At 52.2% G+C, this 27614-nt stretch overlaps 2 protein-coding genes across 2 annotated transcripts; one reads left to right on the top strand and one right to left on the bottom strand.

Moving 5' to 3' along the window:
* The first annotated feature begins 13 nt into the window (after positions 1-13).
* C5H22orf23 (chromosome 5 C22orf23 homolog) lies at positions 14-3657 on the top strand. The gene is made up of 6 exons (XM_066551031.1): positions 14-145; positions 371-433; positions 799-975; positions 1449-1583; positions 2919-3019; positions 3314-3657. Exons 1-6 carry the CDS (start codon positions 55-57, stop codon positions 3416-3418), a joined length of 672 nt encoding a protein of 223 aa, XP_066407128.1. The 5' UTR covers positions 14-54; the 3' UTR covers positions 3419-3657.
* A 674-nt stretch (positions 3658-4331) lies between these two features.
* On the bottom strand, positions 4332-24946 carry MICALL1 (MICAL like 1). Its single transcript, XM_066551030.1, has 16 exons — positions 24778-24946; positions 18624-18672; positions 16467-16608; positions 15253-15356; positions 14481-14611; positions 11692-12272; positions 11092-11155; positions 10051-10433; positions 9296-9774; positions 8701-8835; positions 8247-8373; positions 7800-7890; positions 7357-7430; positions 6832-6946; positions 6451-6497; positions 4332-6152 (listed from the first exon to the last, which is right to left on the bottom strand). The coding sequence occupies exons 1-16, from the start codon at positions 24921-24923 to the stop codon at positions 6031-6033; spliced, it is 2790 nt and encodes a 929-aa protein (XP_066407127.1). The 5' UTR covers positions 24924-24946; the 3' UTR covers positions 4332-6030.
* Between the last annotated feature and the right edge of the window lie 2668 nt (positions 24947-27614).

Raw genomic sequence — 27614 nt, 5'->3', positions numbered from 1 at the left:
TTGCCGTGGCGACCGCCGCCGCTTCCCCCGGCCCGCCCGGTCGCCGCCGTCGCGATGGAGGCGGCGGGGATCCCGGGCCGCGGCGGGGTCTCGGCGGCGGGCAGGCCGGCCCGGTACAGCACAGGCACGCGGGAGTTAGTGAGAGGTAACGGCGGAGCGGGCCGGGGCCGGGCTCAGCTGCTCGCGGCGCCGGGGTTCCGCGCACCGTGCCTCTCCCTGAGGCAGAGCGTCCTACCGCGGTCCCACCCCAGCTGGAGTCTCCCAAACCCGCATCTTCCCCTTCGGGCTGGGGTTGTGAGGGGAGGGGACCCTAGGGCGGGCTCCCCAGCCCGGCTCGGATGCCTCTTAATCGGCATGTTGTGTTTTTCAGGGATGATGGAGGAGTTGCAGATGACGCATTCCCAGAAGCGATACCTGATGGCGTATGTGACACGTGAGTGAGGCCCCCTGGCTCTCCTGCCCGCTGCTGGGCTGTGGGGAGGAGCTTTAGCATCTCGGCATTCGCCCACAGCCTGCTCGGATGGGCGAGTGCTTTAAAGCAGCAGCACAGCAGCTGCTGACACATGGGGACAAACGGGGTGAGCTGTCCCCACGGGTAAGCTAGGAAACAAGGCGACGCGGTGTGACTTGAACCGCAGTCTGCCGTGCCCAATGACCAGAGTGAGACATCTGGGGCACTGGGGTCTTCGTTTGTGATGCTGCTATAGATCAACAGGTAGATCTGCTGGCAATGGCCCGGAGCCATCCATTCAGAGTCCCCGCTGCCTGATTTGCTGTTATTTTTGGTTCGTCCCCCAGGCGGAGATGCCCTGCCCCTTCAGAGATTCCCCCCATCCAGCCAACAGCCAGTGCCTGTTCCCCACGCAGCAGCCTGTCAGCCGGGCAGGCTTCCAGCTAGACCGCTTCTCCGACCTGCCAAGGTCTGCCAGGCAGGAGATGCCTACACCCGAGAGAAATTCAAGCCACAGCCCACAAGTAAGTCAGCAAACATTGCTAATAAATACACGGTGATGCCTGGAGCCTCTCTTCCCCTTCTGTCCCTCCCCTGCCTCAATCCCAGCAGTGGCAGTGTATCTGAATTGCTCCACGTCCTCACGCCCTCAGTCTGCAAAGACGCTTCAGAAATGGATCTCTGAGGGAACATCTGCTGCAAGTTCTCACTGACTTCTGCCTGCCAGCTGGGGGGTGGCAGGTGATAGGGACCTGCACTGTCCTTGAGTAAGAATGGAGCACTACATCATTTTCTAGCACATAAATGTGAACCACACCTCTGGTGTTGGTTTGGTGGGCTCTGTACACCTGTGTACAAGGTGCTTGCACACAGTCCAGGGATGGACTGACATTAATGAAACACTCCCTCTGGCACACTTAGCAGGGAAGCAGTGTGGTCAGGCTCCTCCATGAGGAGACATGCTCATAATAATGTTTTTTTCCTTTGGCATTCACAGGAGATTTGGAAAAGGAGAAGAGAAGACTTCAGAAGATCTTAGCATTAGGGAAGGATGAGGTGGAGGACAAGGTGGAGCAGGTGTTTGTTCGGAAAAAAGAAGAGGAGATAGCTGAGCCTGACCGGTTTGAGGAGTGTACGTCTGCATGTCCCCAGGAGGGAGGCAGCCAGAAAGCCTGGGAAGCCAGCTCCCTCCTAGGGCTGGGGTGGCAGGCAGGAAGCCTGAGAAGCCAGCTCCCTCCTAGGGCTGGGGTGGCAGGCAGGAAGCCTGAGAAGCCAGCTCCCTCCTAGGGCTGGGGTGGCAGGCAGGAAGCCTGAGAAGCCAGCTCCCTCCTAGGGCTGGGGTGGCAGGCAGGAAGCCTGGGAAGCCAGCTCCCTCCTGGGGCTGGGGTGGCAGGCTGTGTTGCCAGTAACCTGAAACCAATGACAGGAGGAGCCACAAAGGCCAGTTTCCAAGAGAAAGGACTCGCTGCTGTGACACTCTGATCCAGCCATCCTCACAGAGCTTATACCGCTCAGGTTTGCTGGCAGATGGCTCTCTGGGCTGCCCACACAAAATGCACCCTGCTGGCAGGGGAATAGCCATGGGATGTGCAGGGATACCTGGGAAGCAGGCTCAGGTACTGCTGGTCCTTTTCCCAGCAAGCATGACTCAACACAGACCAGGTTGCTTGTTACCCTGACCACAGTTTGGGCTGTTCCACTCCAGGATCACAGCTGTTATACTAGCAAAACCTGAATATCGAGCAGAATTTGAAGCAATGAAAGACTTTGGCCTGCAGTGTATACTGGGATAGCAAAACCCTGCCTAATACCTCTCTGTGCTTGAATCTTCAGTGTATGTGTATAGCCCTGCCAGCCCTTTGCCAGCCAGGGCAGCACAAAGATGGGCATTGCTAGAATCATGTGTACAGAAGGGGTAATCCCTGCTGCAGGGAGCCAGGGCAGCTGAGTTTACACGTGCTTGGTAGCCTCCAACACTTGTCACAGGCTGAATGTTGTCCTTGACACATCTGTGACAGGATTTGGATCAGCTGGCTGCAGGTTTGTGCTGCAAAGCGGCAGCTGATGATCCATGCCTGGTCTTGGATGGTTGCAGTCACTGGGTGATGCATATCAACTAATGAACCTCACCAGCAGGTTCTGTCTCCATCCACAGACTGGTTAAATTGCCCACAAGCAAAAGAGAATTGTCTACATAAAGAAAACTACAAAACTAGTGTTCCTGGGAGTCAGGGAGTGGTAAGAAGTTGGGCAGAGGGAACATTTCCCATTATGTAAGGGACTGCTGAGGTATTGTGATGACAGGTTGTGCAAGGTGAGTGTTACAGCAGATATCACCCTGCCTTGATGGGACTGCTGTTCAAGCAGAACCAGGAAATGGGGGGGGGGGGTTCAGATCTAGACAGAAACATGGTTTCTTGCCTTTTGGCTGGATGCTGTGTCCACAGTTTTTTCTCTTATCCACCAGTGAGGAATGAAATTCAAGAGAGGAGGGAATTCCTGACAGAGATGGAAGCTCTAGGACAGGGTAAGAAGTATCAAGGGATCATCCTCACTGAAATCTCACAGGTATGCAAGGGCCTTGGCTGAACAGTGCATGGAGGGAATCCTGTGTATCGGGGATCATAAAGCAGAGTCTTTTCCAGTATCTGAGCAGGGAAGGGGGCAAAGAGCTGTTTCCTTTCATGGCACAGCTCAGGCATGAATTTGGGGAATGGTGGATAGCTGTTTTCCAGCTTTCTTTCCATCTCTGCATGTAACTTAATCAGGGAAACAGAGTTTTTATTCTTGAGATTGGCAAGAGAAGAAAAAAAAAGCTGCTGGCTTTCTCCCTGCTCAGCTCTCCCTCTTTCTACTTTGCAGAAATTGCATGAGATGGAGATCATTGACAAGAAAAGAAGTGAGGAAATGAGAAATATCATGACAAAAGCCTTCCCTGTTGGGAACAAATCCAATCTCCAAGACTAAGCCAAGGGCAAAACACAGGTGCAATTTGTTCCCAGCTATTCTTCCCAGACTCTGGGCATCGGACGCTGGTCCCTGTCTGTTTCCAAAGAGGGGGCAGCACCATCTGTTGCCTGAAACTAGAAGGCAGGACCAATTTGTACATACACAGCGACAGAAGTTGTAAATCCTTCCCACACACTGGATCCCTTCTTGCTCAATAATATTAAAGACATGAAAACACAGAGCAACGGCTCCCAAAACATGACAAAGCAGAGCCTTCTTTTTCCTCTGCAGTGCCTCAGAGTAGAGCAATCCATCCATAGAAATGTCATTCCTTCCCATCTACCCAGAGATGGAAGTTTCTCGTGACAGCATGATGGTAACACACACTGCCACCACACCTGTAACCTGCTGGCTCCTGGCCCTGTAACTCCAGGAATGCCTCTGGAGGAAATGCATCTGCACAGCCTTGTGCAATCACAAGCCCTTGGCATTGCTGCACGTGACTGTGGCAGGTCACTGTGACTATGACCTGCAGCATCAGCAAACCTCTGGTGGCAGCCCAGTGGGCAGGGGCTCAGAACACAGCTGTGCCAAGCAGGGACAGGGGATTTCACCCCAGTGCCTGCTGCTCTTTGCTGTGATTTTTTTGGTTCCTGAAAGCATGGTATGCAGAATAGCCACTCTATTCCCACAGAGACTGGAAATGGCTGTTTGCTCACCTCATAAATACCCGCCCCTCTGTCCTCCAGCAGGCTGAAGCATGATGTCCAACTTTTCCTGTGGAAATCCCAGCATAACCTCCAGTTTCCAATTTCCTTAAGATCTCATCCTCTGCTTCTTAGCAATACTCAGCCACTTTCCAAAGCCAGGCAACATGCCCTGGCCCTGGGACAGCACAAGTGCACAAAGGAATCAGAAACCTAATCCACAATCATTTTTTTAATCCAATGTTTCTTTTATTTCTGTTCAGGTGAATGGAAGTCATGGGGTTAGTACAGTATAATTTACAAATCAAACTTCTGGCCAGGCACAGGGCCAAGGGGTGTCAGGCTGCAGTGATCCCAGTGGCCTTTGGCAACAGTGATGTGGCAGCAGGCTCTAAAGCAGATTTGTTTCTCCTTGGAGAAGAGTTGTGCTTTGGGATCTCCCCTCCCCTACCACTGTTCCTCATCAGCCTGCTGGGTATGGCAAGGGTGAGATGGCATTACCAGCACAGGGCTGAGCTGGCCAGCTCCCAGCCACGGGGGCCATGCTGGGATTGAGGAGAGGTTCAGGTCCCTCTGGTTTTGGGAAATGAGGATCCCTCTCCAGAATGCTACACCAGCCACCCTGCAAGGCACTGCTCCAAGAGCATTTTGGCTAAAGCCTGTTGGGTTTTTAGAAGAGACTGCAGCAGATGGCTCAGGGCTGGTTATGTCTAATTTGCTAATGAGAAGGCATGATGAACAGCTGACCAACCAAACACCCATGAAACTCTCATTGAGACTGATCCAATAATTCAATAAATAACTTATCATCTTGGAAGTGAAGGCAGGAAACAAAAATGGAAGGAAGAAGGGATGGTTGGAAAAACACTGCCCCCCACATTCCCTCCTCTGATGTACACACACGCACACACATGACAAATAAAATAAGAGGTTTAAAGTTTTAGGATAGGTTTGAATTCATCTAGTAAAGGAGGTGTAAAAAACAACCAGCCACATCTGCACACTTTTAAAGTATACACAACTGAAGCTGGGTAAAGGTCAGTTGTGACCGCGCCTCTCTCCCCTGCCGCTCAAGGGTGGCACTGGTGAGCAGGGACACAAGCTCGGTGCCCCTCACCAGCACTCAGTCTGTCTTGAGCTTTTCTGCCCTTGCCTGGAAAAGGAACAGGTTCTCCCTCCCCAGGAAGGCAGCAGAGTCAGCAGTGTTTAGCAGCAGTGGGGTTCCTGAGTAGGGCATGTGAGCTACATCCTAGCAGCTGCACGCCATCCCCTTGGGTCCTCTCAGCCTTGGGACAGAGCCACCCACCCTGGCGCTCAAGGGAGGGGATGGCTCAAAATAAATAGGGCACCAGTTGTTTTTTTGGCTATGGCTCTAGAGCCTTGTGATGCAGGAGTATTTTCTTAACCTTTTAGTTTAGGCCAGTAAAACCCAAAGGATCCTGATTCTAATGTCAGTTTTCTCCTGAAGTTAAAAATGGAACAGAAAAGGGACAAGAGTGGGTAGGCAGGGAGGGACAGGGAGGCCCAGTCCCCTCCTGGCAGAAGTCAGAGGCACGTGGAACTGTCACAGTTAGAGCGGGAGAAGGGACAGTGTGCAGTTAGTGCAAGTTTTCCCTCAAATACAAAATTCCTTTGCTTGTCAATAACTCAGTTATTGACAGGAGCACACAATTGGGTAACGTATCTGAAAAGCAAATCCGTCTTCTCCCCACTTTGTTAACAAGGCTTCACAGAGGGTATGGCCATGCTCCCCTACAGCCTGGGAAGAGGAGGGCTTTGGTCATTCTCACCCACTCTGGGCTGAGGGCTGGCATCTCCCTGGGGCAGCAGCTCAGGTGCCTGGGGAGGGAGCAGGGGAAGAGGCGAGCCAGGGCCAGGGAGAGGCGAGTCAGGGTTCCCTCCCACTGATGGTGTTCCCCTGCTCTAGCTTTTCTCCTTGGGTGACTTGCTCTTGGAGTCGTGCTTGTTGCCCAGCAGCTTAAGCACCTTCATGGGCTTGAATTTGCCTTTCTTCTTGCTCTCTGCCTCCGTCTCCTTGTGAAATTCTGGGGTTGCAAAGGGAGGTTGTTACTGTGGGATGTCAATAGTTGTACAGACACACTCATGACAATAAGCAAGGGTGACAGCCATGAATCAAAGCCCTCCACTGCATGCACACTTTCTCTGATAACAGAGGTGTGCAGAACAACTGTGCCTCTAACATTATTGGCCCTACAGGAAAGTCTCCCCAGTCTATACAGAATAGATTCAATCTCTCCTGCATACAATATCACAAATGGCTCGTGCTGCCCCTTACTGGGGTCAGCAGTGAAAACATCACTCCAAAAAGCATTTGTTTCTTACCTTTTCTTTTAATCATGGCTTCCAACATTTTATCCTCCTCCTCTTCTCTGAAAGAAAGAATGGGAAAGAGGTCAGGAATTCAGCCCTGAAAACAGCTGCTGTATTGTTTAAGGCTAGAGAGCCTCCTACTTAGAAGCCATAGAGGGGCAGATCCATCACTGTCTTGTGAGCATTTGCAACCAGCAGGATAAATCCCTCAGGCTGCACATGCTGTCCTGTCTTTCCCACACAAAGCATTCAAAGAGACAAGGATTGGGAAGCCTGGGAAGGACATCAGCAACATGGACATCTTGAGACACCCCCACAAAGCACTCATGTGGCACTGAGTCAGACAGGCTGTGCTTCTCCCCTCTCCCCCAGCTCACCCCATTCCTCACTCACCTCTGCCGGTCCTCGTCCAGGCAGTTCACAATGGCGTTCCTTTGCTCAATGATGGTCACCAGCTCCTGCATCAGCACCTTCTCCCTCCCTCGGTCCTCATCGGTCCAGTCCTTCTCTACCCAGCCAAACCCCAGGGAAGGACAAGCAGTTAGATGGCTGAAGGAGCACTGAAATTCAGGGCTTTGGGGCAGAGATCTCCAGCACAATCCCCTCTACCCTGCCGTGTTACAGGGCCAGTTGGGCTAGCAGTGCTATGGGGACAGAGCCCTGCATGTGGCATTCCCTGGGGACAACAAGAGCACATCCCTGCACAAGACTGGGACATATATTGAGATAGGACAGAGCCTCTAGAGCCAGCTGATTGCACTAGCATCCCTACAGATCTGCCTCTCTTCACCTGAGATCCACCTAGAGAGAGGGGAGATGATGCCCAGGGGAAAAATGATCCTTGTGGGTCCTTTCCAACTCAATATAGTCTATGGTTCTATGAAAAAAGGGGCAAGCATACCCAGAGTGGTGCTTTACCTGGCTTGTTGAGGAGGCACCGCAGCTCATACTCCACATCTGACTGCCGCTGCTCCAGGTTCTGCTGCTTGAAGCTGCAAAGGAAGGGGGAAATATTGGGAAGCACTGCAAAGCTCCAGAGAGGTGGAACGTCATCCGAAAGTACAGGGTGAGCTTGGAAAGAACCATCAAGATGCTGATCTTGCCCTGTATAGCCAGGGAACCAAGGACCAGTAAGGACCAGCTCTGACTGCTCAAGGCCTTCCTGGGGTAGCTGCTGCAGAGGCTCTGGTGACACACTGTGGGTCAGGTCTCAGCACATCTGGACAGATTTGCTTGCCCTTACTCCCTCCCTTTTTAGGCAAGGCCAGGTCAGGATCTCCCCTGGAAGCACCATTTCAGGAGGGCTGAGAAAGGGCCCCAAGAAAGCGTCAGTGCCTCTCCACACGCCTGCACACACTTACATGTAGATGAGCTCCGACTCGTGGCGCACCAGCATGTGCTTCTCATGGATGAGTTTGAACCAGTCCACAAGCAGGTTGTCCTCAGGGTTGTCTGCCAAGCAAAGGGGCAGTTCAGAGCCATTCCCAGCCCTGGTGGATCCCATCACCCTGCAACAGGCTGGGCTCTGCCTAGCCAGGGGAGAGGCACTGGGCTGGAGCCAACCCAACCTCAGGCTATTTCTGAGGCTCAGAGAGACCCTATCTCTTCTCCCACCTGTTTCCTTTCTAGGGACATCTCCATGTTCAGGGTAAGGTTGTGACTAATCTTGGAGGCCAGCACAGCCTCTTGTGCTCTTTCAACCCCAGCATCAGCAGGGAAGAAGTTACTGTTGCTATTTCCTCGACTGGAGAGAGGGCAGCCCTAGGATCTGTCCTGCCCCACACCCACAGACAGCCCAACCCACATACCATTCTCAGCACTGCGCAGTTTTTCCTCCAAGGCCACCCCACGGTGCTCCAGCTCATCCAGCTGATGCTCAATGGCATCCATCTCCCCATAGATGTCTTCCTCAGGGATGTACTGATCTGTCTGCACCTGCCAAACCATAAATCAGACACTTTCATTACCACCAGACTCCAGTTTCCAGGGGTAATCCAGAGATTGGTCAACACTAGCAGGGGCAGAGGGACAACAGAATATTCCATCGAAGTGTGGATCTGAAATCCCACCCCACTCTGGAGCAAAGGAAGGTGACTGTGCTTTCATGAACAAGGTGTTGCCTACACCCCCTCCTCCCCAGCCCCAGCCACCTGCTGTAATCCCTGCCCACACATGCCTCAGCAGGGTGCCTGCGGACTGCTGCAGCCCTGGGGGATAGCACAGAGCCGGCTTTTCCCTCCTCGCTCCCCAGGGCCCTTTTACCTTGCGTTTGATCAGTGGGAAGCCGTGGCCTGGTGCAGGAGGACGCACAGGCTTGGAGCCCTTGGGCGGTTTCTTTGCTGAGGGGGAGGCAGCAGGCGATGGCTTTCGATTGAATGGGTTCTCTTTGCAGGAAGACTGGAGAGGGCAGACAAAAGCAGATACATGAGCATCCAGGGAAGGGAAGTGATCCCAACAGGTAGCAATGAATAGACAGGGCAGTGCTAGCATTTGTCCTGCCCCACAGCCTCCTAAAGGAGGAACACAACACTCATCTCCACAAGCACCTAGTCAAAAAAATAGCTGTGCTCCTGTTTGACATCAGTTTCCCAGCCTCTCTCTCACAAGCATGCTGAAATATTTTCCTTCACGGTTCCCTTCCTATTTGCTCAGACTACATGACATCCTGCCTCTTCTCTAGCACACGGGGTAGGCAGAGTAAAGCAGAGCCACTATTTGACACAGGCCTGAAGTTTGCTTTCAGGGGGTCACACATCAAGCAAAGGGGCAAGCCTGGACCCACAGATCCCCTGTGACCGAGTGATGGATGGGGAAGAAAAACCTTGTGATCTGGATGGGGAGAAGGTCATCATCTCACCTTCAGCTGTGGTTTGGGTGAGGAAGATGTCTTGGGACTCCCAGCACCCCCATCTGAAGCCAAGAGGATTGGTGTAGGGCTAGCCCCAGCTGGAGGCTTGGGGGGCAGCCGGCTGGGGCTGGTCTTTAGGCTGCCAGTGGAGATGCTCCTGCTGTTGTGCAGGGTGCTGGGCTGTGTCTCCCCACTGAGGCTGGCCAGCTCACTGGAGGAGGAGAAGGGGGAGTTGGTGGAGAGGCTGGCTGGGACAGCAGGGCTTTCCCCGGAGGAGACGCTGGCCAGCGGTACATCAGCGCTGGAACTCTTGGCGGCTGCTGGCACGTGCACAGTGGGCTCAGAGGAGCTTTTGGGCACTGAGGCCTCATCGGTGTCTCCCAGCACCTTGGCTGAACTCTCAGAGTTGATGCTCTCGAGGCTGAGGGCTGGAGATGGGGTGGAGGATGATGGCTCAGAGTGTGACAACCTGGAGATGGGGTGGTGGGCTGCAAAGCAAAGGGAGAGCTCAGGGAGGAATGAAGAGACAGCCAGGACAGAAGGGGAGGGTGGCATACACTGGACACAAGGGTCAGCGTAAAATCTTGCCTGCAGATGCTGTGCTCCAGTGGGTAGAGAGGACATGGCTAATGCAAACTAATGCAACCATCACAGCATAAAGGCTTGGCCTGCCAGGGTGATGCAGAGGCACCTGGGAAGGGGGAACCTCCAAGGGGATACACAGAGACTGCAGAGGAGGGATAAAGGAGCGGGAGGAAGCTCACCTAGCGGGGAAGCATTGGGGGCTCGTGGAGCTGGCCGCTTCTTTGCCCTTGGACTGCTGGTAGGAGTGATGCCATACCAGGGGTGGAGAGGTTTGGCAGCAGTCTCACTCTGCTCCTGCTCAGGGGTGCTCTTTTGGGTATCAGCACTTTCCACTTCCTCCTCATCCTCTTCCTCAAAGGGGTTGTACGGTTTGGGCTCTGTGGTATCAGACCTGCTCTCCTCACTCCTGGCTTTCCCCACCTCCTCCCCATCCTCCTCCTCTGAAGTCCTACTTGGAGTCTCATGGCTGTTGCCTGGGGGAGGGGGAGCTGGCTTCTTCTTGGGCTCTGCTTGCACTAAGGCCATCCATGGTGGGTCCTTGGCTCTTGCAGTAGCTCCACCACTGGCAGAAGAGAAAGAGAAATCAAGATGGCAGAGACAAGGTGGGGTGGCAAGGCACTGGAGAGAGACTTTGCCCTTGGGGGAAAGGAAAGATGGAGCAGGATGTCTCCCATGCAGAAGGAGCTTTCTCATCCAAGGATGGCCCTAGGCTTCCCCAGACACAGTGTCTCATTTTCTGTGGGCAAACCCACAGGCCTTAGGGAAACACAGCCTGCCTGACTTGCCTGCTGGGCCCAGTGTTTTGGTGTCTAAATATTACAGCCTCCATCTGCTAAGCAGTGGTAAAGGCTGAGCTTTACGGGCATAGCTAGTCTTCCCACCTTTCCCAGGACAAACCCTCCACAAGGCAGACAAATGTCACCTTCTCAGCACCCACACGCAGGGCCATTTCAGAAGACATTTGGCAATCTGCCTGTGCCACAGAAACACCTTTCTGAAGCTCTCAAACTCTTTACAATAAAATGCCTGGGAGGTATGGATGAACACTGTTGGTCTGACCATGCTGGGCTAGCTCCTATTGCAAAAGGAACCTGGTCAAAGCCTACATGCTCCTAAGAGCAGGAGCTGATGGAGGTGAGAGAGAAGAGCACAGCTGTGCTGTCCCCACAGCCCCGCCTTGCTATGGAGTTCTCAGGTGATCTGCAAGCAGAGGGACGTACCGATCAGAGGAGCAGGGTCTCCCTCGAGGTTTTGGGACTGGGGGGCTGGTTTCAGGTACCCGACCTAGAAAGACATAGTCAGACTGTCACAACACCAAAAGGACATGAAGAAAGAGGTTAAACCAACATGAGGCACCTTAGATACCTTCCCACAGGAAGGTGGCTATTCCCACTCACTGAAGACCCCATGGCACTTCTCCCACAGTCGATGCAGCCAGCTAACTGCAAACATCCCCTTTGCCTTTTTCTCCCCACTTCTCCCTGGGAGCTGCACCTGGAGAACTGACATGCCCCTCTGCTCCCACACCCGCAAACTCCTCCAGCTCTACCAACTTCCCTCCACACTGTCTTGCTGCCTTTGAAGAGCTCTGGAGAAGTACAAGGGAGCAGACAGGCAGGAAAATTAGTTCTGCTCTCCTTGCTATGGGGATGGCTGGCAATTGTTGACAACCAAAGACCTGGTGTCTGAGCCCAAGATTTATTTGGAGGCAAAAGAGTGTCAGGCTGCAGAGAAGGAAGGGAACTCAGCCAACCTGCAGTCAAGCACCTCAGCCACCGAGGATGTGGAGGGTAACCCCTGCCACCATCCTGCCCTCTTACCATTCACCATGCCAGGCCCACACTCGCTGCCCTCGCCCTGCAGAGTGGACCTGGGCCGGGGGACAGGGTGGGAGGCTGGAGGGGACAGGGCAGACGCATCGGTGGCCTTCCTTGGGGCTGGGGTGGGACGTGGGTCTCTGAGCCGTCCATCCAGCGAGCTGGCTTTGTCCTGGGTGAGCCCTGCAGGCTTGCTGGGGATTGGAGGCCTGGGGGGAGTTTGGGAGACAGGTGCCCCACTGCCAGCATGAGCAGGGGCTGTCGGTGTCTCTGCTTTACTGGCTGTGCTGTCCTTCTCTGCCGGGCCAGCAAGGCCCTCTGCAGGCGTAGAGGTCTCTGCCACACTCTCCTGGGAGTCAGCATCATCCTTCCCCACCTCTGCTCCTGCCGGGAGGGCACTCTCTCCCATGCTGTCAGCCCCAGTCTCAGTTCTTAGCTCTGGTGACTGTCGGTCTAGGCTGGGTCTCCTCTCTGCCTTCCCACTCACGGCAAATTTACCACGATGCTGCGTGCAGACAAAAGTCCCTGCCTCTGACCCAGGCTTGTATGACCCTGGGAGCAGCGTGCTGGAGCATTCCTTACACCTGCCAAGGAGAAGAGAGAGCACCATGAGATGGGGGATGCCATCCTGCCCTTCACAGAAGGCAACACACCTGGAAGACCCTTGTAGGGACACGGAGTTAGTTCTTACCTCTGCTATTAAATCCTAGAGTGCCCTTGGGGAAGTAATTCAGAAAATAAGTAGAGAAATGTAAGCAGGCCACTGTAGGAAGCCATGGCAAGTTCAGAGCTCAAATACTGCACACATTTCAGTTCTTCCTTCATCTCAGAAAAGATTTAACAGATGTGCAAGGGTGACAGTTGGTATTGGGATATGGTGTGGTTTCCACATTTGGAATGGGGAGAGGGATCAACCATTCACAGACATGAAACAGTGAATCAACTGGAATTAGGGAGCAACTGGTTCAGAACTGGCACAGGGAGGCTACGGGCTGCCTTGCAGGGGCCAAGGGTCCTGGCACATTAAAGAGCCATCATACACATTTGTTTGTAAAAACAACCGGTCCCCAATGCTGATTATTAAATAAAATTACATCACTTTCTATTCGGGAAATTCCTGCATTGGAGGCTTCCAGAGTATTCAGGAGAAGGAACACACGAGCCTGGCCTGGTCTCATGCTCAGCCTCAGTAATGCTGACCATGGCATCCAGCTGGGCCACAGCATTTGGCTGGAAGGACAAGGGCCTTAGGCAGCAGGGCCATTCTTACACTCTGCCTTGCCTGTTGAAATTGAGCTAATAGCTTCCCTGTCCTTTGCTGTCTGCCACATCTCCCTGGATCATCCACTCTTCCCCCACTGAGCCTCTGAATGCTTCCTAATGAATCCCTCCAGGCACAAGCGTGATGGCACAAACACTGGCAAGCAAGTCAGTCCTTCTCCACCTGGGAAGAGAGGTGGATAGCATACATGAAAGACAGCCAAAGGCAAGGGGCTGATCAAGCACTCCCATGAAAACCAAGCTTGTTCCTTCTTGTCTGAATACCTGGTGCTTGCAGCAGCTGGCTGCCCTACACTGCCAGCAGATAATTTTGGCAAGGAATTCTGCTCTGGGCATCCAGTTGACAGGGATTTCCTTTAAAATGGAGTGCAGAGGGACTCTAGAGAGAAGGGGTAGGATGAAATGAGTAGGTGGAAAGCTCAGACAAGGGGAGAAAGTGGTTTGCTTTGGGTTTATCTCCATCAGCCCACAGGAACCACTGCCACAGGACATTTCTGACCAAATACTGTCCATGAATCAGCACAGGAAAAAAAAAACAAAAAAAACCAAACAAACGAAACAGAAAATAGACAAGAAAACAAATCAGGAGGCAAAATATTTGGGATTAAATTACAGGGATCTCCCTGCTCAGTCTGAAGGGCTATGAGCTGTGCCACGGCAGACATGGCACCTCTCCTTTTCCTGGCCCATGAGGACAGTGCAGGTTGCACCTGAACCCCAAAACTCCTGCTTTCGTCCCAGCTGCAGATGGGAAGCCTGATGGACCTCAGCTCAGCTGCCCTCCTGTGACACTGTTTCTACAGCACATTGCCAACTAGCTTAGGCAGGTGAATGAGGCCTCCCACATCTACCCAGTGGCTCCATGTTTCTGACCAGATGCCAACCCTTGTCCTGTGGCCCATGGGAGAGATCTCATTTCTTCATCATCACAGCAGGGAAAGCAGAGTGAAATGATTTCACAGGTGCTGCAGGTAAGGACCTGTACTCAGGAAGTAACCAGAGAGCTGCTCATTGCTCAGTTTGTTAAGAGTCTGCAGCTCTCCACATGCTCCCTGGGAGCTCAGCACCACCCAGGCAGCATGGAAGCCTGTATATCCAGTTGAGGATGTGGAGTGTAGGTGGAAGGAGGTCTGTAGGATGATGTCATGGCTTAGACCTCAATGGAAGGGGATGGGGGGTGGTCCTGAGTAGGCAGGTGGCAAAGAGGTAGAGCATCCTTTTTTATGGAGGTGGGAGAAGCTCAAGAGGCTGGGATTCCAAGTAAATGAAGTGGGAGAGCACAAGTCAGCAAGGGAGGCAGGGAGCAGGACAGGAATGGAGCACAGGGACACAAGGGGCTAGTCAGACCTCTGGGACAGGGGGCTGGCAGGCAAATGGAACATCTTCACTCTCATTTCAAGCACTGTTGTTCATGTTCCATGCTGCCCAGGGATGCAGACACTCAAAGATGGGGTGCAGCAGGCCCCGTGTGCCGAGGAGAGGCTGCCCCAGCTGGCCTGGCCACGACCTACCTGAAGCACTGGCGGTGGTAGAGCTTGCCCTCGGCCAGGTAGCGCTGCACCAGGTGGACGTGCTGCTGGCAGGCTGCGCAGGTGCTGCTGAGCGCGCTGCGCTGGGGCCGCTGCTCCGAGGGGGCCTCCTCCTGGGACACAGCACAGGAGCTCAGCACGGGGCCACAGCCTGCTCCCCAGAGCACGCATTCTCCACAGCAGCTGCTCTCTGGGCAAGGCCCACGGCTCAGGGCCTGACCTCAGGGGCTGACAATGCACAGAACAGCTGCCCTCAAGCCCAGGCATAGGCAGGCTGCCTCTTCCCAAATTAGAAGGGGCCACTTCCAAAGGTGCCTTGGCCGTATCTACAGCTAAAGGTCTAAGGTGGAAGGGACTTATCTATACCCCATGCACCAGGATCCTGTGAAATATTGAAAAAGGTCCTATCCCAGACAACTGCTAAAAACTGAAATAAAAGGCATCTTTTCTGCCCTTCTAGTTCCACACTCCTGCTCTTTCCTCATGTACAGGGTTATCCCCACATAGGAAGGACACCCAGCACTAATCTGCCCAACCTCTTGTCTGCTATGGACAAATTACAGTCCACAGACTCAGAGAAAAATCAGTCTCAGCTGGATCCCACAAGGAAACAAAATCCCAAACACCCCTCCCAAAATACACAGACAGGCCCCTACATGGCTCTGTGACAGGCTTTTCCCCATCTCCTCACCCGCAGCACAAGGGGTACCACTGCCTCAGGCTGTCTTGGAAACTTTACCAAGAAATCAGGTACCTGTGGTGCTGAAGGACTCTCAGCTGCAGCCACAGGGGTCTTGTGGGACAGCAGAGAAGGAGAGGAGGCAGCAGTTGGTCGCTTCATAGGCGGAGGGACGCTGGCTGGAGGCAAGAGGGAAGGAGGATCAGGCGTGGAGAGCAGCGGTGACTCACACCACCCATGTGCGGGAAGGGGAGGGGAAAAAAAATAAAATCATCCAGCCTTGTGACATAGGATGAGACCTGCCTCTCCCAAAACTTCAGTGCTTATTTTAGGTGGAAGAGACAAACACAATCTAATAATGGGTCAGCTGTGAGGCTGCCAGAGCGCCTGGCCTGCTCTGGATCCCCTTCTGTGGCCCAGGGATGCCAGCCTCTCACTGTGATTTTATTTACTCATCACGTGTTACTTGGCTTCCTTGTAATTGCCTCCCTAAGCAACGCTCAAAGCCCAGAGCAGCTGGGGCAGCTGCTGATGTATTGTGGTGACCCACTGGGCTCCAGGGCTTCCAGGCTGTCAGCATGTCTGTGAAGCATCTCTTGCTGTCAGGGCTGGAGCTCACACAACAGTCCCCAGCAGGATTCCTTGTCTGGGAGACCAGCATCCCTGGAGAAGCATATACAAGTGGAAGAGATTTATCTCATGTTGTGGCTACTGAAATAGGGGAGACATGGAGCTCTCATCTCCACCCAGCCAAAGGATGCCTGGGAAGAGCTGTCTCAAAGCACTCAGCTCAGGCCGCAGCTGCAGGGACAGATGAGCTGATTTGAAACATTCCAGCCTGGCTCCACTCCCTATGTCCTCCAGTCACTTTACATGTACCCATGTCATAAAGATTAGCTGTGGGAGATGGGCTCCTACTTAGCTTTCTCCTATTTTAGTGGGTTAGAGCAGATCACAAAGAGTTTTGATGAGCATCAGGGGTGGTGGCCCAACCCAAGTTGGCAGGAATGCAGTGCAGAGGGAGGAGAAAGGCGTTTCTTTTTCCACAGCCTGAGCTATTACATCATCCCACACCTCCTGTGAAACCTCACCCCACCGCACTCTCTCTTCCAGGCCCTCCTCAGGGGCACCAGCAAGATGCAGGAGAGGCAGGTACCACCTGCTCCTCTCCCCTTCCCCACAAACACAGCTCCCCATTGCCACAGGAAGGAGGAAGCACAAGGCTGTGCTGGGTTTCCTGTACTCAAACAGGGACAAACTGGAAGCCTGAGGGGTGGGAGGACACTCACCTTGACTGGGGTTGTTGAAATGGTTGTAGTACTGAGACACATAAGTCATGATGCTGAGGCAGTCGGGCACCTTCATGGAGACCATGTCATTGGGATCCAGCAGGGCTGGGATGCCCAGCTCCCGCTCTGCCAGCTCAAAGGCCTGCAGGAACAAGAGGCACTAAGGGAAGAAAACTGATGCTTCATGAAAAGTAAAAGAAATATCAAATTGGAAGAACCACAAGGGAGGTTAAATACTGAGCCTATGGCATCCCTAATGGACAGAGGCTTCCAGACATGCTGCTTGACTAAAAAAAGAAGCAACAGAAGCAAGGTTCCCTTCAAGTTTTCACTGAAAAAAACCCAGTGTTTTTTCAGCTCAACCAGCAGTGCCCTCATGCAAGAACTGGCAGAGTCTTGGCTGGCACCACAAAGGGCCAAGGGCTGGCAGGTACTTCCAGTGACACTGAGCTCTACTGAGCAGTGTCCCCAGCCACCCCAAATGCTCACCCCACAGAAACACTGACTGCTCATCCTTTCATGCTCTGGGGTGCCTCACCTTCCCCTCCCACAATCAGCAGAGCCATCCCAGCTCCACATCCAGTACCCTGCCATGCACAAGCCAGTACTTCCAGTACTTTTCTGTGTCTGAGTAAGCAGAAACAAGGACACTGTGATAAGAAGCACCCATCTCCTCCAACTGCAAACGCAGCTACAAAAGGAAGGAATGGAAGAGAAAAAAAATCTGTTGGAGAGTTTCCCACTTGTCAGTATGTGTGGATTACTGTCTCTACACTGGCCATCCCTCTGCTGAGCCAAGGGCAGCATACCCCCAGTGGTCTCCCAGGCACAGGGGTGCAAGACTATGGCAGGGACTGAGGAAAAATAAGTCAGGAAGAGATGAGAGTGGTTTGGGCACTGAATGGTGAGGTACCAGGTGCACAGGTAAAGGTACTGGGTGTGGGTAAAGACTGAAGGTGCCTAGTCTCTGGGGCATAAGGTGCTGTGCAGGGTGTGAGTTATAAAGGAAAGTAATGGAGAAACAAAAGAAAATAGATATTTGCAGTAATTAGGGGCATAAAAGTGCCCCCCATGGACATCCTGCTTTGCTCAGCCTGGCTTTAAGTCAGTTGTCCAGACTGAGTCTTACTAAACACAAGGCTGCAAGGAGCAAGGAGAGAAGAGAGATCCCACCTGAGAGGTCTCTAATAGGACAAGATACCCATTGCATGGGTCTTGAATGGAAAAAGCTGCTAATGACTGAAAGGGGCCAACTGGTGTAGGAAAGGACGTGCCAGGACACAGCTGGACAGCCCTAATCCTGTAAATCCCAAATCACAGAATTACAGAATGGCTGGGGTTGAAAGAGACCTCAGACATCACCTAGTTCAAACCCCTGCTAAAGAAGGTGGCACAAAATCACATCCAGTTGGGGTTTAAATATTCCCAGAGCAAGAGACTCCACTTCCTCTCTGGACAGCCTAGTCCAGTCCTCTGTCACCCTCACAGTAAAAAAATGTTTTTCCTCATATTCAGCTGAGGAATTCCTGTAATTCAGTTTGTACCCATTGCCCCTTCTCCTGTTGCTGGGCACCACTGAAGAGTCTGGCCTCATCCTCAACATCCACCCTTAAGATATTTGTATGTAGCAGGTGAAGGGCCATGCTTCTCCACAGACTATCAGATGGAGCCTGCAGCCACTAGGTCTTTCTGTCATTTAAAAAAAGCAGGGCTATTGCTGCTCTGTCCTACCACTAGCCCCTGGGGCTGGGCACCTCCCCATTCCACACTGCCTGCTTCTGCTATGGGCTCCAGCTGTCCCAAGCAGGAAAGGAACATTGCAGACCAGGGTCTAGCATGACCTTTCTCTCTGCTGATGCCTGAAGTAAAACTAGCTTCCTGCTTCCATTGCCTGCAAATCTGGAACACCTGAAGTGAAGATGTTGCACCATTCAAATCTTCACCTGAGATGTTGTCTTGGCAACCATTAGGATAAACAGGCTGGAAGCTGATGTTTCAGATTCCCTCGTTTCCAGAGAAGCTCCTGCCTGTTACTTACAAACACAGATTTTTCTTATATCCTCAGCACTGTCACAAATTCCTCCCACACTACATGACCTCCATCAAGTCATTCTCACTCCATTTCTTCCTTCTGTGCACTGCAGAACAGGAACTTACCAAGCGATTATTCTCATAGACGTCATCCTTGGAGAGAGAATCAAAGTCTCTGAAATGAGAAAGCACAAAATAGCCACATGAAGTGCAGAAGAAAAGTGCCCCTATGCCATCACATGTAGAGTCCAAGGACAGTCAACCTTACAACAACTCAACACCTAAGACCCTAGATAAACAAAGCCTTGGCAAAGCAGATTTCAGGCTGTAACGGGACAGAAAACCAAAGGGAAATTGCAATTAAAAAAAGAAAGCGAGTCCCAAATGGGTGGTGACCAGGAAATTAAAATGTCATTCTTGTCTCTCGTTACCCACTTCTGCCCTGGAGATTAAAGGCTGCAGAAACACCAGGGCCATGTCTCAATTAGCACCACACACTGCGGCACCAAACACTGCACGACATGACCCCAGACTTGCTTTTCCAAGGCCACTGGCACAACAGTGGTGGATGGGGAGACAGATCCCTTACCTCAAGAGAAAGAAGGGACATATACAGGTGGCTCTATGAGGATCCTTAGACAAACCTCCCTGCACCACCTTAAGGAATCTGGGGTGACACAGAACATCTTCAACTGCACTTCTGTCCTTGCTTTTCCCCAAACATTCACAGTGCACAAGAAAGAGTCCTCAGCTGCAGCCCTTGGAGCTGAATGCAAGGTGCTCAGGGCACACAGAGGAATCTCAGAAGTCTCCAACTCAGGGGATCCATTTGTTCCAACCCATTTCACTTGTTCCCCTGGAGCCCTTTGGGGGTTCAACATGGCCACAGGGACTGATTAGCTGTCTTCACCAGGGAAGCAGAGGGCAGAAAGATAGAGAAGTCTGCAGGCTTTCAAAAGAGGGGGAGAAATACAGGAAGGAGTTAGTTATGCCTTTTGCATGTGCGTGTGGGTACAACGTGTGAAAACAGCATCACGCTGCACTGCTTACAGCTCTTTCCTGCCAAGGACCTCAGCTTTGTTACAAAATCTCCTCATGCAGCAGCCTGGTGTGCCTGCTAGCTGGATTCAGGGGAGGATGCGCTCCAGAGAGGTCTAGGGTCAAGCAAAGCCACCCCAATGGACCACAGAGACCAAAGCTTGGGAGACCAACACAGAAGGACAATTCAGACTAGAGGAGGGAATGCATTCCCCATCCCGAAGGTGCTGTCCAGGATCCAGGTGAGGTGGCACCACACACCTGCAGAGAGGGGCTGCATGAACCTCCTTTCTCCATCCTCCTCTGGATTTTACTGCCTTTTCCTGGAACACCGACACAACCTGTCCTGGTGCCACACAGCAGAGCAGCCAGCCCCTTCTCAAAGCCCCTCATGCAGCTTTCCCAAAGCTGCAGAGGAAGTCTGTGATGAGCTCAGGAAGGTTTTCCCGGCTGCCTACACCACCAGAAAATTACACTTCCTCCCTTCAAAAGCAAGAGGCTGCTGGTGCCGTTTCCTCACAAACGAAGCTGCAGCCACTCACTGCTGCAGGAGCAAATGCAGCAGACACACAGAAAGGTGAGCTGGATGTTCAGCACTGTTACCATCCTGAAAGCTCATGCGAATACATGTACACAGCTCAGACTGCTCAAAATACCACAACTTTTTCTTCTCTACATGCTGGTCAGCAAAAGTTTCAGCTGCAGCCTATGCTTTAATGTCAAAACCACTGCCATATTTATAATTATAACTAGTCTCCACTGGGAGATGTTTTTTCCCTAAGTTTTTGTTTTGTTTTTGCCAAGAGAAGTCCTTTAACCTTGCAGTATTTTTTTTCCTTTTAAAGAAAATGCCAACTTGGAACAGAGGAGAAGCAATGACAGCAAAGTTATATATCAACTGCCCTCTAAACATTCATGACCTCCATTTTGAATGCCTTTGCTTTCAGGATATGGGAGTGGTGTAGCTGGAAGCTCGAAGACTCCTTGGTGGGCTGGGCTGGGAGAGTATTTTCTGACAGACAAAACATCGTGTCCATTCCACTCTGCCCCAGCAAACCAAAGCTGTTTTAGTTTTAGTATACCAAGGCAAATCCATTAGGAAAAGCAGATGCCAGCAGAGAGGATGTGAAGCTCAAGAGGTATCGAGGGGTTACCAAGCAGCAAGGGAATAGAAGATTCTTTTCCATTAATGTAGGATTGCAGACTCAGCTTTATCTGAGACATTGAAGTCCATCAGTACATGGTCACAGGGATCAATTTATTCAGTTCCTCTCCATTTTCCAGCTCCCTCTCTGATAAGCCAAACAGGACCACACTGACCTGTGTTGCTCCTGACATGAGCACTCCCATATGCCATTTGGTCACGTGCCATCCCTGTGGCTCCAGGCAAGCTCCCAGTACCAATGTGCAAGGAGCATGGCTTCTCAGGAATGGGGAAAAGTCACTCCAGACACACCCCTTTCCCCTCTATAAACTGACTCCTCTGCAGCGAGCCCAGAACTTTCCATCTCGCAGCTCTGTGACATGTGGCTGCATGTCACATTATTTCCTTGCCCTGATCTCAGCAGTCTTTCATCCAGCTCTGCTCAGGCTCCTCTCCTGCCAACATACTCATCCAAGGGACTGGATGTAAGGACAGGCAAGACTCTGGCTATCCCAGCTGAACAACTGCCTTGACTCAGCAAACCCCAGTGTTGTACCATATCGTGGAGTAATATTTCTATGCAAATAACATCCCAAGCACTTACCTAATTAGATACATGCAGAGCCACTAAGCACTCCAGGGTTTAGGGCAGCTGCCAGGGAGTACAGCAGATCCAGGGAAGGGGGGAGGGTGTGCTGTACAGCTAAAACCAGAGCAAATTCCTGGATTCCTCAAATATAAACCATGAGCACTTAAAGGCAGTGCCACATAATAAGCCATTCAGCTTTCCAGGTCTTGTCAGGGAAATGCAGGCAGTACATGGGAAGGAACAAACAAGATTTGTGATCCTGCCTGTAACCAAACCCACGGCTCTAGGGACACAAAACAGCATTTCTAAAACAGCTCTCATCTCTTGTTATCCTCAAGCCTCCATCTCTCCCAACACTCCAAAGGCATGTGCCATACTCCTTTTATTCTTCTAACCCCTGAATGAGAAGATCCTTCCCTGCATGGCAGGGAGGCTGTACAGCTTGAGATGCTGAAAGATGCTCTTTGCTTCATTAATCTGTAGCAAATGCCTTGTAAACACTAATTTCATGCTTCAGATTTCTAGAGCACTGAGCAAACAAACTCATTAATCCCCACAGTCCACTGTCAAGTTGGTCTGGCTGTTGACAGCTTAACTGAAAAGGGAAGAGAAGAGATTAAATGTCTCATCTCCAGATCACACAGCCAGCAGCACAGAGGCTAAATCCAAGTTTCCCATTTCCCTGACTGAGACAGCGAGGTAACAAAGCCAAGTGAAGTGCCTACAACAATGGAGTCAGGGATTTGTATCTGCATGGTTCAACACACAGGTCCTGGCGGTGTGCACCTCGTTCTTGGTGGTCACTTCAAGACACCTTTAGCTGAATTCAGCAGACACTGAGGAATTCCAGTCTACTTCTTTCAAAAAGCCCAAATCTATAGTGTTTCCAAGAGCTCTGCAGGAGCTGCTCCAAAGCTCTCCAGGGCAGCACATCCCTCTGATGCCAATTTGCCTTATTCCACGGTGATTGTGTTCAAATCAGGAGTCATGCAGAAAACTGTCCTCAGTCTCACTTACCCATGTGGTCCTTCATGACAGCCTCTTCCTCAGCGTGCTCCCTCCCAGCACAGCAGCACAACAGGGGTGCACCCAGGCAAGGTCAGAAAACTGGGATAGGCTGACAGCCACCACAGCAGCATTGCCCAGGGAATCAGGGTGGCAGAGGAGTGGTGTCACACAGGTAGAGAAGAGCTTCAGCTCAGCTCTCCTATGGATGTGCCCATTCCTCCTCTCTGCAATCCCAGGAAAAGCCAGCAGGAAGCAGGGAAGCAGAGGAACTGGCAGTTCTGTGGAGCTCAGAGGAACTCCAGCCCTGGGGAGCAGCACAGCTGCCTGCGCAGGCAGGAGAGCCCTGCACAAAGGAACACCACACAAGGTCAGAAAGGCACTGCAGATCCCTGCCAAGTCCCATTACTGCACTGACTGAAAGCACTTTAGAAGAAAAGAAGGGCAACCACTTTTCCTCTGCCGTCAGGAGATTTACTGCCTCTGATCCAATCTTCCCACTTCCAAATTGGGACAGGCTGAAGAAGCTGGAATCAGATGAAATGATGCTGCTCTCCTGACGGTCTGAAAATCCTTCTACGACATGCCATGTCCTTGTAAGGCCCTGGGCCTTGTCTCTACAATGCAGCTCGTGCACAGGACCTGTGAAGCACATAGTTAGGACATCTGCCAGGAGCAGATTTAAGCCCACTGACAACTTAAGAGCAGTGGCCCCTGCCTTAATGGATGGCAAATATGGTTCATGGGAAACCATCAGGTGGTTTTAGTGGTGTTTATCATAAGCTTTTACTGAACCTCTCCTTTTCAGTTCCCAGCTGCTGTGCCATTTACAAAAAAATATAATAATTGCACGTGTTCTTGTCCTTAATTTGCCTCTTCCCACCCAACAGCCTTGTCACTGGGACCATTTTCAGAGGTTCCATTCTAGCTAGTCAGAGTGAGCCATACCATCCAAGAGCTGCAGGACACAAGACCACACAGCTCCTTCAAGACCCAGAGACTGATGCAAAGACACTGTATGCCTTGGCTCTCAATCATTCCAGAACACCATGCTGAGGGTTTTGGGGCAGCCACCTGAAACACAGCAGGCAGCAGCTCAGTTTCCAGCCTACCTGCTCAGCTTTAGCTTGTAAGGACACCGGCCTGTTCCACTCTCTCGTGGACACCACAGCTCCACAGTGGAGTCACGGCCAACCCTCTGCCTGACAGAGGTTGCTGTCACGGCAAAAGGCGTTCCTGAGGCCAGCTCAGGAAAGAGAACTTGGTCAGTATGGGCAGCCTCAGAGGAAGAACCACCAACCCCAGAGCAGAACGTGACGGACACACCACCCTGGCCGGCTTTAGGGCAGGCCAAGGAGTGTGTGCATGCCGCAGGCACAGCGAGCTGGGGCGATGCCTACCTGCCCTGCAAGGGCTCCAGGGATTAGAGCAGATGGGCGCCGGATTCCCAGCACCACCGGGGCACACAGGGTTACAGCGCAGGTCGGGGCAGATTCCTTCCAGCGGCCCAGCCAGTTTCTCCAGCCTGACACAGCGCCCCCAAGCAATCCCAAACTCACTGTCTGCTTCCTGAAAATCACATTCCCCCCCAGAGATACCCAAGCTGGGGGAGGCTAGAGAGGCTCAACACCTCTGCTGGCTTTTGCTGCCTCCTTCTTTCACTGTGGCATCCAGAGAAAGCAAGCTAGAAGCAAATGCAAGCAGCAACCTGGTCCAGGCCTCTACAGATTTCAGAGTGGCTGCTTCTGGGAATGTCCCTGTGCAGGACAGGCCTCTGGCCCTCCTGAAGTGTGAAAGCTCACGTCTTGCTGAGGCAAAACACCCCCACACCCAGATACCAACACCACGTCTCTTCTCCGGTAGGCACCGCTCCCATTAGGGCACATGGACCTAGTCCACCTCCGTGCTCTCACCACCCTTATATTGCATGACTTCTGCTAACCCTGACCTTGACAGGTCTGCAGGACCAGGTCAGGAGGTCGTTTGCTGAAACACAGAGTGATAGAATAGTTTGGCTTGCAAGGGACCTGAATGATCATCTAATTCCAACCCTGCTGCCATGGGCAGGGAAACCTTCCACTGGACCAAGATGCTCAGAGCTCCATACAATCTGGCTTTCAGCACTGCCTGGGAATGTGGAATTCTTCATTCCCAGGACCCAACTATTTCTCGACAGCATCTTCTTCAGTGCATCCCCTACCAGCACATCAGCGCAACAGAGACACATCCGCTCTCTGAGCCCCTCATGTCCCCGCTCAGGGAGCTTCCCTGCCAGCCAGCCTGGAGCCGCTTCCCACAGCTCCTCCATCCCCCCAAACCCCCGTGAGTCCCCCCGTGATCGCTCCTGAGCACAGGCGACCCAACCCCTCCAGAAAGGGAGGTCCCGGGGGTCCCGCGCCCCAAACCTCCGCGACCCCGCTCCTCCTGCCAGCAGCGCCCGCGGGCGGCAGCCGTGGCCCCGCGGCGCCCCGTCCGAGCGGCGGCGAGGCGCGGCCTGCACTCACAGGAGGTCGGGCCGGTGGCGGTGCAGGATGGCGCAGAAGGCCAGTCCGTCGCGGAACGAGGTGCTGAGGTCGCGGATCTCCACGCCGCGGTAGCCCTCGCACTGCCGGCGGCACCAGGCTTGCAGGGCGCCCCGCGGACCCGACATCGGGGCGGCCGCTCCCAGCACCGCCGCCGCCGCCGCCAGCCCGGGCCGGGCGGGGCCTCCCGGGGCGGGGCTCGGGGGGCGGGGCCCGCACGCGCCGCGGAAGCTCCCGCGCCCCCAGGCCCGGCGCTTCCCGGGGAGCAGGGCGGCCTGCTGGGAGAGCACCCTCTCCCACCTCGGGGAAAGAGTTGGGCCTGAACACAACTTAAATTCAACGAGATTAAAAACCACTCGGCAGCCTGATTGCTGAAACCCTCTCAGGCTTAGACAGAGGCTGCTCCAGGCAGAAGCAGTTCTCAGCAGTCCTAGGGGCACAAGCAGTGGAGTACATCTGGGACGTAGGTGGCTCCCAGGGTAGGCTCAGGGCCAAGGAGAGCTTTGAAGATCAAGACACTTGGAGTCACAGGCAGTGCTTCACAGGAAGCCCTGGAAGACGTGGAGGAAGAGTGCGATACAATCTCAGGAACAACATCAAGGCGATGGATTGTCACGAGAGCTGGTGTGCACGCTCGGGGGCGATGGCTTGACAAGGCGGGGAAGCACACTATTAAAGGCTACTTTATTGGGCTTAGCTTTCTTTTCACCTCCAACAGCTACCTCTGTGGAAGACCAAACCATCACACTGATGTTGAGCTTATTGCTGCCAGTTCCAAATCTTAAAGAGTCCATTCTCTGCAATTATTTTGTATGGGCTCTACACTCCTTCCTTCACTCAGATTTCATTAGTAGTACCCTCTTTCCTCTACTTTGCTGTTCATTCTATCATTCTATGGTCCCAGAACTGTAACAAGTGAAAAATAAATTCTCTGACTGGTTTGTACAATCTCCCCACTCCGTGCCCGAGATAAGCTGTGGCGTAAATCACAAGAAAAACTACTCTGTAAGCAAAAAAGGAAATGAAACATTGTGTCAGTCTTGTAATTACTGTGCTGGCTATTCAGCATCCCCCAAGCCGCCTGACAGGGTCTTCCTGATGTATCCTAAGGGACAGCAGGATGAGGGAGGTTTTCTTGAATTTTCCAAGTTCCATAATTACACTCACCCCTTCACAACTGTAGGTCAGAGACAGACACAGAGCACATGCCCCTGTACTGTGGTTCCCTCTGACAAAACCATTTTGTGCAGAACCACTTCCACTCACCAAACACTGCTGCAGCAGGCGAGGCTGGAGCTCTAGCCACCCCCACCTCCCTCTGGAGTGCCTTCCCAGCACCAGTGGAACTCTGTTGATGCTGCTGAACACCCTCCAGCCTCCAGCAGTGCCAGGCACCGCAGCTCACTGAGCCCATCTTTCCACCCAGCGAGAGCTGCAAGCTCCTCCTGGCTTTGTTCCACCAAGTGCCAGTCCTGCTCAGTTAACCTTCGGCAGTCCCACAGAGGAGGCGCGGAGCCAGGGACATGAGTGCATGGGCTCTGTGCACCCTTTGGAAACTGCTCTGGCAGATGGAAACAAAGCAGCAGCATATTCACAGACCTGAGAACAGCCTGTAACCACTGGAGTGTTTCAGATGATACAGATATGCATTAAAAATCTGTAATTCTGACATGCCAAGCAGATATTAAAATCCCAGCAACATGCTGGATTTTTTTGCTATGCTATGAACTAGAACTGATCATGGAGATACCTGCCAGGGTTCTCATGTTGTGTACCACATTCACCTGAGCACTTCCTGGGAAAGATTTGGGCTTTGGATAGAAAGAAAGTAGGGCAGTTGCTGTTGACAGGTATGCTTACTGTGCTGCTGTTAGCAAATACACAGAAGGAAAAGTGCCAGCCCTAAAATCAAAAAGGAACAGATTCTGCTTGATATGAACACAGCTCCCCATGGGCTGCTGCAATGCAGTGGCATCTCAATCCTTTAATTTCTTAATGATATGGCTGCCTCAAACCCTCCAGAACTGGAGACAGTGAGCTCTTAGCATCCATAACACCAACTCCAGCAGCTAGGCAGCCAACAGGAATTGCTCTTTTAATTTCACTGTGTTGCCTGTACTGCCTGAGTTACTTTGTGATGGGAAACAGAGTTTACTTTTGAGCAGTATCTAGGACACTGGAAACCTGACCCTCATTCAAACACAGAATATAATCCAACAAAGGCTAATTATTCCCTTTGTTTAAACGGAATCATACACAGAGCCAAATTGGACAGCTAGGACACCTCTCTGGAAAGGAATGAGAGGGAGAGGTACAAAGAGGCAGATGGTGTATCTGAAATACACTTTGTGTAGCTTTCTATTACACATGCAGGTTTTCCTCTTCCACCTGTTTCTACCACTCAAACACCAAACTATTTAAAGATGGCAAAAGGAGAGAGGCTGTGGAGGGATGTGATCCATTCTTTGCATTCTCTTCCCCAATACTTGCAGGCCCTTGACTTGTTTTCAACCTTTTTCCCCATTTTTCAAGGCACTACAAATTTGCAGCTGGAGAGCGGGGAAAATTTGCATTTAAAGGGTTTTAATAAATTAAAGGCCCTTAGGGAGTTTTCCAGAGAAACTGAACTCAATTAAATTAAGGGCAGGTCTTGGGCATCACTTCTGCTGAAATAAAACACATCCTCCAGCAAGGACATTTCATCAGATGACTAGTTAATATTGGTTCAATGTTTACAAAAATTCTCCCCTCTCCTTTAAAAACATTCACTTTGGAGCATTTCTACTCCATAGCAACTAAAATAAAATAGAGGGGAGGAA

Source organism: Molothrus aeneus, chromosome 5, assembly GCF_037042795.1.
Source record: "Molothrus aeneus isolate 106 chromosome 5, BPBGC_Maene_1.0, whole genome shotgun sequence".
Taxonomy (NCBI): Eukaryota; Metazoa; Chordata; class Aves; order Passeriformes; family Icteridae; genus Molothrus; species Molothrus aeneus.
This window is presented reverse-complemented; position numbering and strand designations above follow the sequence as displayed.

Coding starts and splice junctions, on each gene's coding strand:
- MICALL1 (XM_066551030.1), bottom strand. CDS start 24,923: ATGTCGGGTCCGCGGGGCGCCCTGCAAGCCTGGTGCCGCCGGCAGTGC. Junction 11,156..11,691: donor TGGGCCTGGCATGGTGAATG/GTAAGAGGGCAG, acceptor ATGTCTTTCTAG/GTCGGGTACCTGAAACCAGC. Junction 7,431..7,799: donor GAGTCGGAGCTCATCTACAT/GTAAGTGTGTGC, acceptor CTTCCTTTGCAG/CTTCAAGCAGCAGAACCTGG.
- C5H22orf23 (XM_066551031.1), top strand. CDS start 55: ATGGAGGCGGCGGGGATCCCGGGCCGCGGCGGGGTCTCGGCGGCGGGC. Junction 146..370: donor CACGCGGGAGTTAGTGAGAG/GTAACGGCGGAG, acceptor TGTGTTTTTCAG/GGATGATGGAGGAGTTGCAG. Junction 1,584..2,918: donor GCCTGACCGGTTTGAGGAGT/GTACGTCTGCAT, acceptor CTTATCCACCAG/TGAGGAATGAAATTCAAGAG.